Source organism: Euprymna scolopes, chromosome 46 (genome assembly GCF_053919585.1).
Source record: "Euprymna scolopes isolate OS-2025 chromosome 46, ASM5391958v1, whole genome shotgun sequence".
Lineage (NCBI taxonomy): Eukaryota > Metazoa > Mollusca > Cephalopoda > Sepiida > Sepiolidae > Euprymna > Euprymna scolopes.
The window spans coordinates 136996745-137019294 of NC_136527.1; the positions used below are offsets into that span (position 1 = coordinate 136996745).

At 34.9% G+C, this 22550-nt stretch overlaps 1 protein-coding gene across 2 annotated transcripts in view; it reads right to left on the reverse strand.

Moving 5' to 3' along the window:
- Positions 1-22550, reverse strand: part of LOC145271411 (uncharacterized) — a 681202-nt gene that overhangs the window by 23234 nt on the left and 635418 nt on the right. For both annotated transcript variants that reach the window (XM_080126945.1, XM_080126944.1), the window contains one exon: positions 17914-17979. In XM_080126945.1, coding sequence (XP_079983071.1) covers positions 17914-17979 — 66 coding nt within the window. The remainder of the gene's footprint in view (positions 1-17913; positions 17980-22550) is intronic.

Genomic DNA, 22550 nt, shown 5'->3' on the forward strand with positions numbered 1-22550 from the left:
GCACCAGCCCAAATGTGACAACAATAATCCATACATGGGCGAATGGTGGACTTATAGAGGTACAGGATACTTTCAGGTGTAAGTAACTTTCTAGCACAGTAGAGAGAGCCCACCTTCTTCACAGCAGCCTTGGCAATGCTCTCAATATACCTGTGCCAGCTTAGATGACAGTTCAGGACCTATCAGGTTAGCAACTCTTTTTTTTAACCTTGTCTAGGAGCGGGAGACAAGCACCAGCCCAAATGTGACAACAATACTCCATACATGGGCGAATGGTGGACTTATAGAGGTACAGGATACTTTCAGGTGTAAGTAACTTTCTAGCACAGTAGAGAGAGCCCACCTTCTTCACAGCAGCCTTGGCAATGCTCTCAATATACCTGTGCCAGCTTAGATGACAGTTCAGGACCTATCAGGTTAGCAACTCTTTTTTTTAACCTTGTCTAGGAGCGGGAGACAAGCACCAGCCCAAATGTGACAACAATACTCCATACATGGGCGAATGGTGGACTTATAGAGGTACAGGATACTTTCAGGTGTAAGTAACTTTCTAGCACAGTAGAGAGAGCCCACCTTCTTCACAGCAGCCTTGGCAATGCTCTCAATATACCTGTGCCAGCTTAGATGACAGTTCAGGACCTATCAGGTTAGCAACTCTTTTTTTTAACCTTGTCTAGGAGCGGGAGACAAGCACCAGCCCAAATGTGACAACAATACTCCATACATGGGCGAATGGTGGACTTATAGAGGTACAGGATACTTTCAGGTGTAAGTAACTTTCTAGCACAGTAGAGAGAGCCCACCTTCTTCGCAGCAGCCTTGGCAATGCTCTCAATATACCTGTGCCAGCTTAGATGACAGTTCAGGACCTATCAGGTTAGCAACTCTTTTTTTTAACCTTGTCTAGGAGCGGGAGACAAGCACCAGCCCAAATGTGACAACAATAATCCATACATGGGCGAATGGTGGACTTATAGAGGTACAGGATACTTTCAGGTGTAAGTAACTTTCTAGCACAGTAGAGAGAGCCCACCTTCTTCACAGCAGCCTTGGCAATGCTCTCAATATACCTGTGCCAGCTTAGATGACAGTTCAGGACCTATCAGGTTAGCAACTCTTTTTTTTAACCTTGTCTAGGAGCGGGAGACAAGCACCAGCCCAAATGTGACAACAATACTCCATACATGGGCGAATGGTGGACTTATAGAGGTACAGGATACTTTCAGGTGTAAGTAACTTTCTAGCACAGTAGAGAGAGCCCACCTTCTTCACAGCAGCCTTGGCAATGCTCTCAATATACCTGTGCCAGCTTAGATGACAGTTCAGGACCTATCAGGTTAGCAACTCTTTTTTTTAACCTTGTCTAGGAGCGGGAGACAAGCACCAGCCCAAATGTGACAACAATAATCCATACATGGGCGAATGGTGGACTTATAGAGGTACAGGATACTTTCAGGTGTAAGTAACTTTCTAGCACAGTAGAGAGAGCCCACCTTCTTCACAGCAGCCTTGGCAATGCTCTCAATATACCTGTGCCAGCTTAGATGACAGTTCAGACCTATCAGGTTAGCAACTCTTTTTTTTAACCTTGTCTAGGAGCGGGAGACAAGCACCAGCCCAAATATGACAACAATAATCCATACATGGGCGAATGGTGGCTAGATATGACAACAATACTCCATCTAGATAGATTGATAGATAGGTAGATAGTTCAGGTCTTTTGAACCTTGTCTAGGAGCAAGAGACTAGTAGCAGATGCACCAGCCCAAATATGACAACAATACTCCATACATGGGCAGATGGTGGCCTTATAGAGGTACAGTATACTTTCAGGTGTAAGTAACTTTCTAAAACAGTAGAGTGAGCCCACCTTTCTCACAGCCCTTAGTATATGTGTACCAACTCATGTTCCCTGTGAGCATTAAGCTAGAGAAATTTTCTTTGTTTATATAATGAGTCCGGTAAAATAAAATTTTTATATAGTTCCGGTGGATCTGTTTATTAATAAAGATAATTAAATATATTAATATATTTCTAATTATAGAACATGGGCTTCAAATTCCACTCCAAAATAATTTAAATCGTTAATAAAATAAAATAAAACCGCTTTTAGTAGACAGGCTACGCAAGTTAAGAGAAACTGAACTGATATGAAAAAAGAAAAATTAAAAATTAAAAAATTAAAAATTAAAAATAAAAATAAAATAAAAATAAAATAGTACTTATAGAATATTACTGCCAATAATATTTTGTAAGACTTATGATCACAGGTTTTCATACCAGTTGATTGCTAGATAATCTTATTCTGATATATATATATATATGTATAACTGAGGTTGAAAGATTATTTGGTTTACACACCCTTCAATCTAATTCTAACACCTGATATAAAATAGATTCCTGCACTTTATTAATGAACACTGTCCACCAGATAATACACAGCAAAAGTAGTTTACAAAATCATTTTAAAATTAATTCATAGTTGCAAAGATAATTCAGAAAGAAAAGTAGCCTGATCTTTCTAATCTTTCTCTTAACGACCAAATGACACCACATGACAAAAAATGCAATTCTTTTTCCAACAAGATGGCGCTACATGCCACTCGTCTCAGAGATCAATGTCTAGACCAACTAAAGGAGAACATTGCCGACGTTATCAGGATAACCAAACGTCTCACAGATCACGACACGAGTTCATGACATGTTTAAGAGAGAACAATGTGATTTTTTATCTTTGTAAGACTTTAAAACAAGAATGCTTACGCAAATAATCTGCACAATCTAGACTAACTAAAGGATTACCAACACTGTCAGCAGAATCACCAGAGAAGTAATCACCAGTATCTGCAAACATAGATATGGGTAGATGTGAACGGGGAGCATCTTCCAGCAAGGATGGAATACTGTTGCCATATCTGGGCAGGAGCTGCTAAAAACAGCCTATCCTGCCTTGACAGAGTACAAAATAGACTTCGTGGCTTAGTGGGGGATGCCCTTTTCTCTACCCTGCAACCTCTCTCCCACAGAAGAGACGTTGCGAGCCTATCCTTGTTTTATCGTTATTTCCATGGCAGGTGCTCGTCTGAACTCCAATCTCTGGTCCCCCCGCCAATCTTTCACAAAAAACACCCGTCTAGCCGAATCCACTGTGTAAAATTTCCCCCACTCTATATCTGTGCCTAAATCAAAACGCGGATTCCATGAACAAAGCTTCTTTCTTAGAACTGCACACCTGTGGAACTCTGTTCCGTCTGCCTGCTTCCCACCGGACTACAACTTGGATGTGTTCAAATCCAATGTCAACAAATTCCTAATGAACCGTCCCCTTAAGTAAACACTTCATCAAATCTCCACAGTAACGTAATGTACTTGCAATAACCCTTATCCCTGAGTGTCTTCCGAACCTTGATAAGTGGTGATCTCTGTATAATTTAAACAATAAAAGAATGTTCCTCCTCTCTATTCTGGGCTACTTTTAAGTGGGCCACCCTGAATATACAGGTTTTTTCTTATCCTTTAAAAAGATAAAATGTCTTCACGTGGTAGGAATACATAGTGGCCCGCTTTATAGTAGCCCGGTTTTCTAATCTTTCTCCATTTTTTTAGATAGAGCGGCCCACTTAAAAGTAGCCCGATCTCTCTAAACTTTTTCTTATCGACCAACTGACACCACGAGACAAGAAATACCCATCCTTCTTCCAACAAGATGGTGCTACACGTCTTACAGATAACCGCAGTTGGCATTGGGCTAGGGGAGTAAACCCCAACGAGAAAATCTGTGTTGGGGTGACACATTAAGCAAAGTCTGACAAACTCTTGGCACACTCCTGCAGCAGCTGTCAGTCCAGTCGTCATGGTCTCTACCTGCCACTGGAACCGCTGATGGTCTGCCAAGATAGTGGACTGTGGAGCGTGCACCCACTTTTCATTCAAATCATCACTGCACTAGTTTTGCCCATGCCGACTCTTTATTTCCCACACACTATTTTTTTTTTTCTTTTCTTTTCTTTTATTTTATTCCACCTACAAATACAAGTCCTCCGGCGATGGGGAAGGAGTGGTGGGGGCAGGCAAGGTTGTTGCTGGCAGCCCTTGGCTCCAACCCTGCACGTGAGGCGGCCCCGGAGTGATGGTCGCTGGATGGCTGGGACTGGAACTGCAGCCTCCTTCGGCAGCTCCCAGGGTGACTGGGCGGCCCTTTTCAGGATCCACACCGCCCACCCTGAATTGGGAGGGGTCTAGAAAAGGTGACCCAAACAAGTGTCTGTTCCACTCTCCACGGACAGGTAGCCGAACCTCGTCGTGGCAACCCATACCTCGGTCCTAATAATACTAAGAAGCTCATAATTGGCACTTGGAATGTGCGTACTCTTCTCGACCTTGACAACAACTCAAGACCTAAACGGAGAACAGCTCTAATTGCATATGAGTTAAAGAAGTACAACATCGACATCGCTGCTCTCAATGAAACCCGATTCTCAGATGAGGGCTCCCTCACCGAGTCAGGAGAGGGATACACCTTCTTCTGGAAGGGCCTGGATAGGGGTGCTCCTCGCATCCATGGAGTTGCCTTTGCCATCAAGACTAGGCTACTCAACAGCATTCCCCAGAGCCCAACGGGTCACAATGAGAGGCTAATAACTTGGCGCATCCCCTTATCAAATAAACGTCACGCTACCCTAGTCAATGTGTATGCACCAACCCTAGATTCAGCTGATGAATTGAAAGACCAATTTTATGCCCAACTCCATGAGATCATGCTGACAATCCCCAAAGAAGATAAGATCGTTCTCCTTGGGGACTTCAATGCAATAGTGGGCAGCAGTCACCATCTCTGGGAGAGAGTCCTAGGGCATCATGGAGTTGGAAAATGTAACGATAATGGGTTGCGTCTTTTAACATTCTGCTCCCAACATAATCTGTCCATCACAAATACCATGTTCCAGCTCCAAAACAAATTCAAGACCACCTGGATGCATCCTAGGTCCAAAATTTGGCACCTACTTGACTATGTTATTGTAAGACGTAATGACATGAAAGATGTGAGAATCACCAGAGCCATCTTAAGATCCGGCCTCCAGCTCGCCGTCAAGCTCCCAGAAAACATCTTGACCTCAAAGCTCTCAACAACATTACAACACGAGCTGCTCTACAAAACGAACTGGCTGAATGTCTTACCTTACCAACTCCTGCAGCAGATCCCATAACAACAGCTTTCTTAACTGAAAAATGGGAAAGCATCTGTGAAGTCCTCCTCAATACTGCCAAGGACATTTTGGGATTCTCAAGAAGAAAACATAGAGACTGGTTTGACAAGCAGTCTGATGGAATTCATCAACTAATTGAAGAAAAAAATCGGCAACAACAAGCAGTGACTGCAAATCCAACTCCAGCATCACGTGCCAAGCTAGCCGAGCTTCGGTCAAAAGTCCAACAGGAAACCCGAAGAATGCAAAATGAATGGTGGACCAATCTTGCAACTGAGATCCAAGGTTTAGCTGATATGGGGGACCAACATCAATTTTATAATGCCCTTAAAACAGCCTATGTTAATAATTAATAATAGCCTCCATTAATTATTAATAGCCTCTGCCTAGTCCGTAGTGCTGATGGCTCCATACTCTATACTGAGAAGACTGCCATACTCAATCGGTGGGCTGAACACTACCAAGACTTACTGAACGGGCAGAACCCTATCGACCCTACTTTTCTTGACCATCTTCCTGATCTTCCTGTAATTCAAGAACTGGATGTAATACCAACTATCCATGAAGTTAGCCGTGCAGTTAACAACCTCAAGAATAATAAAGCCACTGGCCCTGATGGCATACCAGCTGAGCTTCTTAAGCATGGTGGAGATGCCATTACCACTTATCTCCATAACATCATCCAAGATGTCTGGGAGTCAGGCTGCTGCCCACAACAATGGAAGGATGCAGATATCATCAGCATATATAAAAAGAAAGGTGACAGAAATATTTGTGGCAATAGTCGAGGCATTTCCCTCCTGTCAACCTCAGGGAAAGTTGTCACTGGAATTTTACTGTCTCGTATCATTCAACACATTGTCAATCAAGTCTTACCTGAATCGCAGTGTGGCTTCAGACAGGAGCGCAGCACGATTGACATGGTCTTTGTGGCAAGACAGCTCCAGGAGAAAAGCGTCGAGCAACACCAAAATCTATATATGGTTTTTGTAGATCTCGCCAAGGCCTTTGACACTGTGAACCGTCCTTTGCTCTGGGAAGTACTCGTCAAATTTGGCTGCCCACCAATATTCCTGGGTGTCCTGAAGGCTTTCCATAATGGATCTATGGCTCGCGTCTCCAGTTCAGGACTAAAATCTGAGCCCTTCCTGGTAGAATCAGGTGTGAAGCAGGGATGCGTCATTGCGCCCATCTTGTTTAATCTTTTTCTTGCTGCGGTTTCCAATGTTGCCAAACAGCAAATCCATCCTGCTGATGGGATCCGCCTCTCATACCGGCTGGATGGCAACCTCTTCAACCTGCGTCGCCTCCATGCCAGATCACGTGTGACAGAAGAAGCAATCCATGAATTGCAATACGCTGACGACACAGCTCTGGTGAGCTCATCTGAAGAGGGTCTTCAGCGCACCATCAACACTATCTCCAACATTTACTCCCGAGCTGGTCTAGCCATCAACATCAACAAAACAGAGGCACTTAACATATGTGAACATCGTCAGGAACCCCCAATATTCACAATCAACCAACAGCCACTGAAAAACACTCAAGAGTTTACTTATCTTGGCTCAGTGCTCACTGACTCCTGTGACCTAACAAGTGAGGTCCAACGGCGCATTGGTCTGGCTGCTGCAGCCTTTGGCAGACTCTCGCACAGAGTTTTTATGAACCGTAACCTCACCACCACCACCAAGGTTTCTGTCTACAGAGCAATCTGTCTCTCCATCCTCTTGTACGGCAGCGAGTCATGGGTGCCTTATAGACGCCACCTGAAAAAGCTAGAAGCATTTCATACCAACTGCTTACAGCGTATACTAGGTTTAAAATGGTGGCACAGGGTGCCACACAATGAGATACGCAGGCACACTCAAATGGACCCACTTGAAATAATTCTAACTCATAGACAACTTAGGTGGCTTGGTCACACCATCCGGATGCCAGCTGAAAGGCTCCCACGCAAGGTCCTCTACGGGGAACTTGCAGACGGCAGACGCAACCCTGGGGGTCCACGTAAACGTTTCAAGGACCAACTAAAAACATCATTGAAAAAATGTGGCATAGAATCCAATCGCCAACGAACATGCTGCTGCTGATCGGAGAAAATGGCGAAACATCTGCCAAGAGGGCTTGGAAACTTTCACCTCCACCTATAACGACTGAGCAGAGCAAAGAAGACACCAAAGGCACGCGGCGCAGCGGGCAGACGGCATCTTCCCCTGTGCTGCCTGCGGCCGTGTATGCAATTCACGAATTGGACTCCACAGTCACCAGCGAGTCCATCAGGCGTAATCTATCTGGGACTGTTAGGCATGGTGCAACGTCATCGTCGTCAACGACGGACTACTGAAGAGAGAAGAGACAGATAACCGACACAAGTTCATGACATGTTTACAGAAGAGAGAACAATAAGCAAAAAGTGTTATGGCCACCACATTCCCCGGACTTGTCATCATGTGATTTTTTATCTTTGAGGGGGCTTTAAAATAAAAATGTTTATGTAAATGATCCTCACAATCTAGACCATCTAAAAGAGAACATTACCAACGCTATCAGGAGAATCAACAGAAGTGAAACAGAGAGAATGAAAGGGAGATAATTGGGAGAATTTTATTGCAAGCAGACGAGTGCCATACATTGTTATTACATATGTGTTTATTTGGGAAAAAAAAAATAAGACTGAAATTAAACAAAGAACAAGTGAATTTATTGAAAGCCTGGAAAAATCATGGATTACAATAGAAAAATGCAAGCATGAAAAGAAATATGGTTAAGCTTAAACATGGAAAAGTAAAGGACTAGTTGTTAAAACTGGAAAAGAAAAGATATTCTAGTAAAAAATATAATAAATTTACAACTTAAAATATTGCAGCATTAAGAATTGATTATATAATGTTAACTTATATTACAATAGAAAAATGCGAGCATGAAAAGTAATATGGTTAAGCTTAAACATGGAAAAGTAAAGGACTAGTTGTTAAAACTGGAAAAGAAAAGGACAAGATATTCTAGTAAAAAATATAATAAATTTATAACTTAAAATATTGCAGCATTAACACTTGATTATATAATGTTAACTTATATTACAATAGAAAAATGCGAGCATGAAAAGTAATATGGTTAAGCTTAAACATGGAAAAATAAAGGACTTTGTTAAAACTGGAAAAGAAAAAGACAAGATATTCTATTAAAAAAATATAATAAATTTACAACTTAAAATATTGCAGCATTAACACTTGATTATATAATATTAACTTATATTACAATAGAAAAATGCGAGCATGAAAAGTAATATGGTTAAGCTTAAACATGGAAAAATAAAGGACTTTGTTAAAACTTGAAAAGAAAAGGACAAGATATTCTAGTAAAAAATATAAATTTATAACTTAAAATATTGCAGCATTAAGAATTGATCATATAATGTTAACTTATATTACAATAGAAAAATTCGAGCATGAAAAGTAATATGGTTAATCTACAGGCACTATCTGCAAACGTTGTTAAACATGTCCAGAAATGCATAGATGTCAACGGGGAGCACTTCCGGCATTGTACAGATAATTTAAACAATAAAATAATTTCCTCCTCTACATTTTCTGGGCTACTTTTAAGTGGGCCATCCTGAATATATAAATGTTTTATCCTTTCTAATAACAGTCTTGTGTCAAGAATATATAGAGTGGCTCGCTTTAAAGTAGCCCGGTTTTCTAATCTTTCAGAAATCATTTTTTTTTTTAGATTAAGCGGCTCACTTAAAAGTAGCCCGATCTCTAATCTTTCTCTTAATGGCCAACTGACACCACAAGACAAAAAAATCCAATCCTTTTTCCAACAAGATGGCGCTACATGCCACACGTCTCACGGATAACCGACACGAGTTCGTGACATGTTTACGGAAGAGAGAACACAATAAGCAAAAAGGGTTATGGCCACCACGTTCCCCGGACTTATTATTATGTGATTTTTATCTTTGTGGGGGTTTTAAAACAAAAAATTTTATGCAAATAATCCTCACAATATAGACCTACAGCTAATTTAAACAATTTCTGGGCATGCGGTCCCTAGTTACTTGTAACTGGCTGACCGAAACATGCTCATGAATGTGTAGACACATATAAATGTTTATGTAAAGACAAATAAAATACGTAGATATATATTTTAAAGATTGGATTTATTTTTCGATTTTCGTTGCTTATCGGATTAATTTCTGTACAAAACTATCTAAGAACACTGCCAAACATATAAATTAGCTTTGTGTGAAATTTGTATAAGATAGGCTCAGCCGTTTCAGAACATATGAGGAAGGAACTCTCACACACACATTCTCACTTTTATCTTCACTTTGGCCGTGGCGCAGTGGATAGAGATGTTGAATCTCTATGGTTTGAGGTGAGAATTGTCTGAAGATAGCGGTTTCAATCCGACTCAAAGCTGGCCAGCGGCTTACTTGGCCAAAAACGTGGTGAGACGACAACTTGTATGGATGGCAGTAATTGCTGAGAATGTAGTTAGGAGATTCGGAGTTCCTACCCCGTCGTAGTCACCACCTGACGAAGGCCAGAGGAATAGTTGGCCGAAACGTCATGCAACAACAACTAAGAAATAAAATAAAAGAATGTTCCTCCTCCCTACTACATTTTCTGGCCATGCGTTAGATGGTTTCATTAAATAGTCGTCATTAAATTGTTAAAACTTGTTGAACGACAATCATCATATCATCACCAAATACATCATATCATATTTTCTATGTTATGATTGACCACTCTTTAACAACATTTCCAAATACATTATCTACATATAAATCGACCCCCAAAAAATAACTTTCAAATTGTCTCCCAGCAATTATTGCTAAGCAGCAGCAAGATATTACTTTTCATGCTTGCATTTTTCTATGTAATCCATGATTTTTCCAGGCTTGCAGAAAATTCGCTTGTTCTTTGTTTAATTTCAGTCTTATTTTTTTTGCCCCATATAAACACATATGTATTAAAAATGTACAGCACTCATCTGCTTTCAATAAAATCCCCCCCATTACCTTCCTGTCATGCTTTCATGACTAAATTAGTAGCAACAGTAGTCGCTGAAGCGACGTGGTTGCTATGGAAACCAGTCATAAAAAACGTCGCTCACCTCCTTACGAATTTTTACAATTTCGAACACCAGTAAATTCATCGTAACTTTTGTCTTACTGAATGAAAAGTGAAATTTCTTCTTTTTTTTTTTCACAATATAGCTGAGAAGGTGATGTATAAACTGTGATAATTGTTTGAAATTTGGTCGAAAAATGAGTGAGCAGTGACGCTTTAAAGCAGTTCTATATGGTTGACTATTTTAAAAAACTAATTACATATAATGATAGAGGATGTATCAAGACACAAGAATGGGCATGTTTGATCTGGCAGAACGGTGGTTCATTAAAATTGTGGGGTCTGCGTTCGCGCCTGGTCCACAAAGTATGGAAATAAAAAATTTAAAAATTAAAAAAACAAACGTTTACAAGTGTTTTTGATATAGATGTACATAAGAATACTTTGATAAGTATGTTTTAACTTAAATAGAGATGGTATAATAAAATTTTGAGGTCTGCGTTCGCGCCTGGCCTCCATGGAATGGAAATAGGCACAAACTTTAATAAAGACTTTTCAGATCTATCTGTGTAAGTATACTTTGATAATTATGTTTCAGTTTGAAGAAATATGGTATAATAAAATTATGGGGTGTTTGTTCGCGCATTACCTCCATAGAATGGAAATATGTCACAAAGTTTAACAAGGTTTTTTTTTAATATAGATCCACAGAATATTGTGATAAGTGTTTCAGTGTGAACAGGTATGGTATAATAAATTATGGGGTTTATCTATTTTATTTTTACTTTCGTCATATTTTACTTTGGTTCTGATACCCCCTTCTTCGAAGCTATCTCTTTACAACCCTTCCTTTTCATAACCTATCATACTTTCATAAATCAGAGCCCATTTTCTGTAGGCTGTTTTTGAACCCAGTCAACGACGGGTACTTTTGCTAGTATATATATATATTGGCTACCAAAAGATTTTCAATTGGTACAGTAAGAGCTTCTTTAAAAAAAATTTCCTTACAAATTGCAGATGTCCGTTTGCAGAAGCTGCTTTACTGTAACTACATTTATATTAAATCAAAATACACGCGAGTTAACACGTTGCTGTAAAAACTCACTACAATGTCTTACCTATGCCAAACTGTTGCCAAACGATTTTCAAATAATTTTGTAGCTATTTCGAATAGTCCAGATTTTGTTAAAATTTCTAAGTTGAAAACACAGGGGACTACTGTTGCTACTAATTCACTGATATTGTGAAAAGAGAAGTAATAAGTGAAACAGAGAGAATGAAAGCATGAAAGGGAGATAATTAAGGGGATTTTATTGAAAGCAGACGAGTGCCAAATATTGTTATTACATATGTGTTTATGGGGGAAAAAAATAAGGCTGAAATTAAACAAAGAACAAGTGAATTTATTGGAAACCCAAAAAAATCATGGATTACAATAGAAAAATGTGAGCATGAAAAGTAATATGGTTAAGCTTAAACATGGAAAAGTAAAGGACAAGATTATCTAGTAAAAAATATAATAAATTTTTAACTTTAAATATTGCAACATTAAGAATTTTTGTTGTTAATTCAATTTATAACATTATATAATAAATTCTTAATGCTGCAATATTTTAAGTTATAAATTTATTATATTTTTTACTAGAATATCTTGTCTTTTTCTTTTCCAGTTTTAAAAACTAGTCCTTTACTTTTCCATGTTTAAGCTTAACCATATTACTTTTCATGCTCGCATTTTTCTATTGTAATATAAGTTAACATTATATAATCAATTCTTAATGCTGCAATATTTTAAGTTATAAATTTATATTTTTTACTAGAATATCTTGTCCTTTTCTTTTCCAGTTTTAACAACTAGTCCTTTACTTTTCTATGTTTAAGCTTAACCATATTACTTTTCATGCTCGCATTTTTCTATTGTAATATAAGTTAACATTATATAATCAATTCTTAATGCTGCAATATTTTAAGTTATAAATTTATTATATTTTTTACTAGAATATCTTGTCTTTTTCTTTTCCAGTTTTAACAACTAGTCCTTTACTTTTCCATGTTTAAGCTTAACCATATTACTTTTCATGCTCGCATTTTTCTATTGTAATATAAGTTAACATTATATAATCAATTCTTAATGCTGCAATATTTTAAGTTATAAATTTATATTTTTTACTAGAATATCTTGTCCTTTTCTTTTCCAGTTTTAACAACTAGTCCTTTACTTTTCTATGTTTAAGCTTAACCATATTACTTTTCATGCTCACATTTTTCTATTGTAATATAAGTTAACATTATATAATCAATTCTTAATGCTGCAATATTTTAAGTTATAAATTTATATTTTTTACTAGAATATCTTGTCCTTTTCTTTTCCAGTTTTAACAACTAGTCCTTTACTTTTCTATGTTTAAGCTTAACCATATTACTTTTCATGCTCGCATTTTTCTATTGTAATATAAGTTAACATTATATAATCAATTCTTAATGCTGCAATATTTTAAGTTATAAATTTATATTTTTACTAGAATATCTTGTCTTTTTCTTTTCCAGTTTTAACAACTAGTCCTTTACTTTTCCATGTTTAAGCTTAAACATATTACATTCCATGCTCGCATTTTTCTATTGTAATATAAGTTAACATTATATAATCAATTCTTAATGCTGCAATATTTTAAGTTATAAATTTATATTTTTACTAGAATATCTTGTCTTTTTCTTTTCCAGTTTTAACAACTAGTCCTTTACTTTTCCATGTTTAAGCTTAAACATATTACATTCCATGCTCGCATTTTTCTATTGTAATATAAGTTAACATTATATAATCAATTCTTAATGCTGCAATATTTTAAGTTATAAATTTATATTTTTACTAGAATATCTTGTCTTTTTCTTTTCCAATTTTAACAACTAGTCCTTTACTTTTCCATGTTTAAGCTTAAACATATTACATTCCATGCTCGCATTTTTCTATTGTAATATAAGTTAGCATTATATAATCAATTCTTAATGCTGCAATATTTTAAGTTATCAATTTATATTTTTTACTAGAATATCTTGTCCTTTTCTTTTCCAGTTTTAACAACTAGTCCTTTACTTTTCTATGTTTAAGCTTAACCATATTACTTTTCATGCTCACATTTTTCTATTGTAATATAAGTTAACATTATATAATCAATTCTTAATGCTGCAATATTTTAAGTTATAAATTTATATTTTTTACTAGAATATCTTGTCCTTTTCTTTTCCAGTTTTAACAATTAGTCCTTTACTTTTCCATGTTTAAGCTTAACCATATTACTTTTCATGCTCGCATTTTTCTATTGTAATATAAGTTAACATTATATAATCAATTCTTAATGCTGCAATATTTTAAGTTATAAATTTATATTTTTACTAGAATATCTTGTCTTTTTCTTTTCCAGTTTTAACAACTAGTCCTTTACTTTTCCATGTTTAAGCTTAAACATATTACATTCCATGCTCGCATTTTTCTATTGTAATATAAGTTAACATTATATAATCAATTCTTAATGCTGCAATATTTTAAGTTATAAATTTATATTTTTACTAGAATATCTTGTCTTTTTCTTTTCCAGTTTTAACAACTAGTCCTTTACTTTTCCATGTTTAAGCTTAAACATATTACATTCCATGCTCGCATTTTTCTATTGTAATATAAGTTAACATTATATAATCAATTCTTAATGCTGCAATATTTTAAGTTATAAATTTATATTTTTACTAGAATATCTTGTCTTTTTCTTTTCCAATTTTAACAACTAGTCCTTTACTTTTCCATGTTTAAGCTTAAACATATTACTTTTCATGCTCGCATTTTTCTATTGTAATATAAGTTAGCATTATATAATCAATTCTTAATGCTGCAATATTTTAAGTTATCAATTTATATTTTTTACTAGAATATCTTGTGATCCTGACCAGAGTTAATGCATTCCTGTGAAAATTCACTTTGGCAAATCGCTACTAATCGATTTTCAAATAATATTGTAGCCATTGGCATGGTTAGGATTCTATAAAAATTTTATTACCCTTAGCAGATTTATGTGGTGACACTTTTCCTGTGAAAACTCAATACAACATTTTACCTATGACAAATCGCTACCAAACGATTTTCAAATAATTTTTAGCCATTTGGCTTCCATTAAGCCATTAGGATTCCATAAAAATTTCATTACCCTTAGCAGAATTATGTGGTGATCCTGACGCGAGTCAACACATTCCTGTGAAAACTCACTACAAGGTCTTACCTATACCAAATCGCTATCAAAAGATTTTTCAAATAATTTGGTAGCCATTTGGCATAGTTAGGATTCCATTAAAATTTCATCACCCTAGGAGAACTATGTGGTGATCTCAACACGAGTTAACGTGTTCTTGCGAAAACTCACTACAAGGTCTTACCTATGTCAAATCGCTTCCAAAAGATTAAAAAATTATTTGGTAGCCATTTGGCATAGCTAGGATTCCATTAAAATTTCATTATACTTAGAAGTACTATGTGGTCATCTCAACCTGAGTTAACACGTTCCTGTGAAAACTCACTACAAGTCTTACCTATGCCAAATCGCTATCAAACGATTTTCAAATACTTTTGTAGCTATCTGGCATAGTTAGGATTTCATTAAAATTTCATTGCCCTTAACAGAATTATGTGGTGATCCTGACGTGAATCAACACGTTTCTGTGAAAACTCACTTCAAAGTCATACCCATGTCAAGCTGCTACCAAACTATATTCAAATAATTTTGTAACCATTTGACTTCCATGAACCAATTGGGATTCCATTAAACTTCCATTAGCCTTAGCAGAATTATGTGGTTATCTCAATATGAGTTAACGCATTCCTGTGAAAGCTCACTACAAGCTCTTAACTATGTCAAATCGCTAGCAAACGATTTTCAATTAATTTTGTAGCCATTTGTCTTCCATTAAGACATTAGGATTCCATAAAAATTTCATTATCCTTAGCAGAATTATACGGCGATCCTGACGTGAGTTAAAATGTTCCTATGAAAACTCACTATAAACCATCTTGTTGGTCGAAATATTAGGATGAAATTACCTTAATCTTGGCGGCGTCCATATATTCTCCAACACTGTCTAATTCAGAGCTGATTGCTTTTGTGGATCTCCTGGCAGAAATACGAAGGAGACTCATTTGGAAACATATTCAGTTTCCCTCATTTACAGAAAAGCTAAACAAACAAATGGAGAATGCAAAAATAGCGTGTAAAAGTCATTCAAATAAAAGATAGACGTGACCTGCTTTGTAAATCGTAGAGATTATAATCTAGGAAGCATATAAAAAGTTTAAAGAATGAGTGACCACATTTAGCGTACCCCTCAAAAAGCCATTGTCGGACATACAAACATACACACATTTTCACTTTTATATAATAGATGCCGCCTTCAGTAGTTGTTAAAAATGTTGGTTAAAAATGAATATCTTTCTATAAAAAAGAATATTTTTATATAAAAAAATATATCTGTCTATAAAAAATATATCTATATAAAAATATCTTTCTATAAAAGATATAACTTTATATAAAAAATATATCTTTATATAAAAATATATCTTTATAAAAAATATATCTTTATATGAAAAATATATCTTTATATAAAAAATATATCTTTATATAAAAATATATCTTTATAGAAAAAGTATATCTTTATAGAAAAAGTATATCTTTATAGAAAAAGTATATCTTTATAGAAAAAATATATCTTTATAGAAAAAATATCTTTATATAAAAAAATATCTTTATATAAAAATAATATCTTTCTATAAAAAATATATCTTTATAGAAAAATTATATCTTTATAGAAAAATATATCTTTATATAAAAATATAACTTTATATAAAATATATCTTTATATGAAAAATATATCTTTATATAAAAATATATCTTTATATAAAAATATATCTTTATATAAAAATATATCTTTATATAAAAATATATCATTATAGAAAAAGTATATGATTATAGAAAAAGTACATCATTATATAAAAAATATATCTTTATAGAAAAAATATATCTTTATAGAAAAAATATATCTTTATAGAAAAAATATATCTTTACATAAAAAATATATATAAAAATATATCTTTATAGAAAAAATACAACTTAATATAAAAAAATGTATCTTTATAAAAAAATCTAGCTTATATGAACAAATATCTCTCCATGAATAATATAACTATATAAAAATATATATTTATATAAAAATATATCTTTCTATACAAAATATATCTTTATATAAAAAATATATCTTTATATAAAATATATCTTTATAGAAAAATATATCTTTATAGAAAAATATATCTTTCTATAAAAATATTTCTATATATAAAATATATCTTTCTATAAAAAATATATCTTCATATAAAAAATATATCTTTCTATAAAATATATTTTTCTATAAAAAATATATCTTTCTATAAAAAATATATCTTTCTATAAAAATATATCTATATAAAAATATATCTTTATATAAAAATATATCTATATAAAAGATATATTTATATACAAAAATATGACTTTATATTAAAAATATATCTTTGTATAAAAAATATATCTTTATATAAAAATATATCTTTATATAAAATATATCCTTATATAAAAAAATACAACTTTATAGAAAAAATATATCTTTATAGAAAAAATATATCTTTATAGAAAAAATATATCTTTATAGAAAAAATATATCATTATAGAAAAAATACATCTTTATATAAAAAACTTAGCCATGTTTTTTCAGTGTTGCTATATATATTAAATTCCGTTTTAATAGTGGACAATTATTTTTATAGTAACTTTCAAACCATCTCTCTGGGAGCTGTTTGTTGTTTGAAATATAAGCATGAAATTACCTTAATCTTGGCGGCATAGCTGAACTATGTGGTGATCCTGATGCGAGCCAACATGTTTCTGTGAAAACTGACTATACGGTCTTACTTATGTCAAACTGCTATCAAATGATTTTCAAATAATTTTGTAACCATTTGGCATAGTTAGAATTTTGTTAAAATTCCATTATCTTTAGCAGAATTATGTTGTGATACCGACGCGAGTTAACGCACGCCTGTGAAAATTCACTATGACAAATCACTACTAAACGATTTCCAAATAATTTGGTAGCCATTTGGCATAGTTAGGTTTCTATAAAAATTTAATTATCCTTAGCAGAATTATGTGGTGATCTCAACACGAGTTAACGCGTTCCTGTGAAAACTCACTACAAGGTTTTAGTTATGCTAAATCGCTACCAAACGATTTTCAAATAATTTGGTAGCCATTTGGCTTCCATTAAGACATTAGGATTTCTTTAAAATTTCATGATCTTTAACAGAATTATGTGGTCATCTCAACATGACTGAATGCGTTCCTGTGAAAACTCACTACAAGGTTTTAGTTATGCTGAATCGCTACCAAACGATTTTCAAATAATTTGGTAGCCATTTGTCTTCCATTAAGACATTAGGATTCCATAAAAATTTCATTATCCTTAGCAGAATTATGCGGTGATCCTGACGTGAGTTAAAACGTTCCTGTGAAAACTCACTATAAACCATCTTGTTGGTCGAAATATTAGCATGAAATTACCTTAATCTCGGCGGCGTCCATATATTCTCCGATACTGTCTAATTCCTCCTCCTTTAAATTTTCTTCCTGCAAGGCAAGAAAATAAAAACTATAAAGTTAACCGTTTTCCGTTCAAAAGGAAATTATTTTTTTCAAGACGAACAAGTGAAACATGCATGTCCCCCGTGAGTGAACAAGGCATACAAAAAAAAAATGACTAAGTCCAGCATTTGCCCCCCTCCCTCCCTCATTCAGCCCAAAAATCTCCAGGGGATGTCAAATCCTGGTGAAAATGAACAAACGGTGTAGTTTTATGCCTTAACATATGTAAATTTGAGTTCTGCACCGTGCAAAAAAAAAAAAAAAAAAAAAAGAAACGCCTAAGTCCATCATTTGACACCCCCACCCCGATTTAGCCCCAAAAGTCCCCAAGGCCTTAACATATTTGAATTTGATTTCTGCACCATGCAAAACTGCTAAATAGACATACACAGAAAATTTTGGACAAAGATGGTAAAATAGTCAAAAAAAAAAAAAAAAATGGAGTGTTTTTATTAGCCCTAAAAGAGCCCCCCTGGGGCGCACCCAAGAGTTATCGCAAAGTATAGACAAACAAAATTATAGAGAAATCAGTTAGTTACAACTTTTCAGAAAGTTTTATAAAAATCCAAGCCATCAATTTTTTTTTTTTTTAATAAACACAAAAGTGTCAATTTTAGCCATTTTAACCCAAAAGGCACCCCTAGGGGGTCAACCAGAGTTTTCTCAGAAAATATGTTCTGTTAGTTTTTTTTACTCATATCATGTTTAATGTTTGTGCAAAGTTTCAAAAATTCCAAGGTGTAATTATTGAGAAAAGTGCGGACAGACAAACGGACAAGGGTGAAATTACAGGTCCACCTACCTTTTGTCGGGCGACCAACAACAACAAAAAAAGAAATTACTAAGTCCAGCAGCCCCCCCCATTTAGCCCCAAAAGTCCCCAAAGCCTTAACATATTTAAATTTGAGTCAGCACCATGCAAAACTGCTAAATAGACATACACAGAAAATTTTGGACAAATATGATAAAGTAGTCCCCACAAATGAAGTGTTTTTATTAGCCCTAAAAGAGCCCCCTGGGGCACACCCAAGAGTTAGCGCGAAGTATAGACAAACAAAATTACTTAGAAATCAGTTAGTTACAACTTTTCAGAAAGTTTTATAAAAATCCAAGGCATCGATTTTTTTTTTATAATAAACACAAAAGTGTCAATTTTAGCCATTTTAACCCTAAAGGTACCCCTAGGGGAACAACCGGAGTTTTCTCAGAAAATATGTTCTGTTAGTTTTTTTTTTATTCATATCATGTTTAATGTTTGTGCAAAATTTAAAAAAATTCCAAGGCATGGTTATTGAGAAAAGAGCGAACGGACAAGGGTGAATTTACAGACAATAAAACGATGGCATATATCGTCAAGTGGGGTTAGGGTTAGGGTTAGGGTTAGGGTTAAGGTAAGGGTTAGTTTTCTTTTTTTTTTTCCTTTTCTTCTTCTTTGCCAGATTGTAATAAAATAAGATACGTATCAAGTGCGCTTGAAAGCCAAATCACAACGTAATATTATGAAAATAAACAAATATTTGTCATATATATATATATATATATGCGAGAAACATTTATAACCACAACCAAGGTAAATGTTTCTCGGATGTTTTTCACATTAGGGATCCCCCCCTCCCCTTTTCTTTCTATTCAAAAATGCTCCATTGCCAAAAGTGTGTTTATTCATAAAGTCTGAAGAAATGCTGGTTTTTGAAAATTTTCAAACGATATAATGCTTGGAATTGTCGAACTGGACATTGAAACAATTGTAACGTAAAATGAAATACACTTTTCGTTGTCATCAACACCTTGTCTTGAAGTCTTGATTTTGCACACACAGTATATTAATGCTCAATTATTAAATGTGATAATTTTGTAGCTTAATCCTTAAGTCAACCATTTTTGGCTTAAAACCTATTGGTATATGAAAATTTACTGAATTCCACGAACTCAGTATATTACATTTATATACTTAGAGGAAATAGGGTATGATTATGAATATCTCCAGTATCAAATAATCTTTATGTATGAAAACTAAAGAGGGGAGATATAACATATGAGAAATATTTGGAATCAAGTCTTCCTTGCTGTTATTTCAGATCATTTGAAACCAAAGAAGCAAGTTTTGTTTCTCCGCCATCAAGGTCAGAGGTTTTGGGGAAATATCAGATAGTATCCACCCACAAAAAATCCTTTAAAATTATGACTAATGTAGGTTTTCGAGGATGCTGTAAATGAAAATAACAGTTTAAAATCCATAAAAGTTTTTTTTTTTTTTTCTTTTCTTCTTCCTTGCTACGTTGTAAATTTGGAGAAAGAAGTCTCTATAGAGTGATTATATTTTGAAATGTTTGAACTGTGCGTAGGTAACGCGAGAATATTTTCAAGAATAAGAGTACATGAAAAGTCTTCTCAATTATTAAATCATTTCTCTCTGAAAAAATGATTGCCATATAATATCGCAAAAGGAATGTGAAAATAGAAAATAAATGTAAACATGATTTTTGGTTTGCATAAACAAACAACTAGATTGGGGTTACATCAACTGTTGGTCTGATACACGTAATGATGGTGCTTGTAAATGATAATACCAGTTTGCCCCATATTAAAGCATTAAAACGTCTCAAAGAGACAAAGAAATTTTGAGGCTACAAGCCTCAAGTGAGAATTCGTTACATCTTTTTCAACCCGTTTCAGTTTCTAATCTGATGATTTAAAACGAAAAGGATAAATTTGGCGCCAAGCATATCCTCGGCAATTAGTAAATAACAAGCAATTTCAAACCAAATCGTGGGCGGACAAACCGACCAATAAGGAGCCTGCTTCTGCAGAATTTCTTACAATTCATCTAATAGAATATGGCATAAAGGTTTACATCACAAGATCTCCAGTTACAGTATAGCTGGAAATGTTTTTTCAATTATTAAATCATTTCTCTCTGATAGGTTCATAAGAGTAGTAGTTGATGGGCAAAAATCAGAAGCTCACAGTATAAATGCCGGAGTCCCTCAGGGGTCCATCCTGGGCCCAACTCTTTTCCTGATCTACATCAATGATCTTCCAAATCACATCCTTACATCATTCGTAGACATTTTTGCTGACGACACTACCATCTATGGTAGCACATCTAAGACAGTAAACGATCAAGTTCTCTCCGATTCTCTCTCCTCTGATCTTGAGCATGTAGTACAATGGGGAAAGGAGTGGCTGGTTACTTTTAATGCATCTAAAACCAAGCTTCTCTCTTTACATCATCAACGTTCTGATCCTCATCTGGCATCAATTGAAATGAATGGCTCTCGTCTTGGGGAGGCCTCAAGTTTTGACAGGCTTCTGGGCTTGACCTTTACTCCTGATCTTAAATGGAATACGTGCATCAAATCTGTTGCCAAGGCCGCTGGAAAAATGGTCGGATCCTTCTATCGATCCAGTAGATATCTCACTGCTGATGCAATTCTCTATCTATATAAAAGCCAGACATGTCCAAGGATGGAATACTGTTGCCACATATGGGCAGGAGCTGCTAAAAATTACTTGTCCTGCCTTGATAGGGTTCAAAATAGACTTTGTGGCCTGGTGGGAGATGTCCTTTTCTCTTTGCTGCAACCTCTATCTCAGAGAAGAGATGTTGCGAGTTTGTCTCTGCTTTATCGTTATTTTCATGGAAAGTGTTCGACTGAGCTTCAATCTATGGTCCCCCCTCGCCAAACTTTCACAAGAAACACTAGACTAGCTGAAAACACTATCAATAATTCCCCCCACTCTTTATCTGTGCCTAAACCTAAACATAGATTCCATGAACAAAGCTTCTTTCTTAGAACTGCACGCCTGTGGAATTGTCTTCCGTTTTCCTGCTTTCCAGCTGTCTATAATATGGTTGTCTTCAAGTCCAACGTGAACAAGTTTCTGATGAGCCGTTCCACCTAAGTTAACAAATTTACCGAACTTCCATTACTATTGATTACTATATTGTCCTTTTGACTACTCTACATTCTTTAACCCTTATCCTTGAGTGGCCGATCGGCCTTAATAAGTGGTGAAGCCTATGTAAAAAAAAAAAAAAGCATATAGAAACGTTGTTTTAATTTGAATAAAATAAAATACGCATCAAGTGTAATATAAACAAATATTTTACTTGTATGAAATTTATCACAAATATATTTTGGAGGTATACTCCATCTTCAGTATGTTGTTTTGTTTTTTTTGTTTTTTTTTTCTTCTTCTTTGCCAGATTGTAAATTTGGTTGGTTGGTTGTTTTGTTTTACGGCATATCAACCCTTTTCGGGTTATTTAATGCCGAATCTAATGATTTTGAAGAACAACTTTTTAATATAGTATATTTGTTTTTTAAGTCGGTTTCTATTTTAGCCCATCGTTGGGACCCTAACAGGTACTACCACTCCAGGTCAGAGTGGATCTGGGAGCAATGGTAATTAAATGGGTGGCTTCGCACTCCACAAAGCCTGCAAGCTGAGGCCTCACCATCGGATATAGTTTAAGGTCATATCCAGGACTAGTAAATTTGGCGAAAGAAGTCTGTTTGTATAGAGCTGCGCGTTGTATCTGGCGGTTGTAT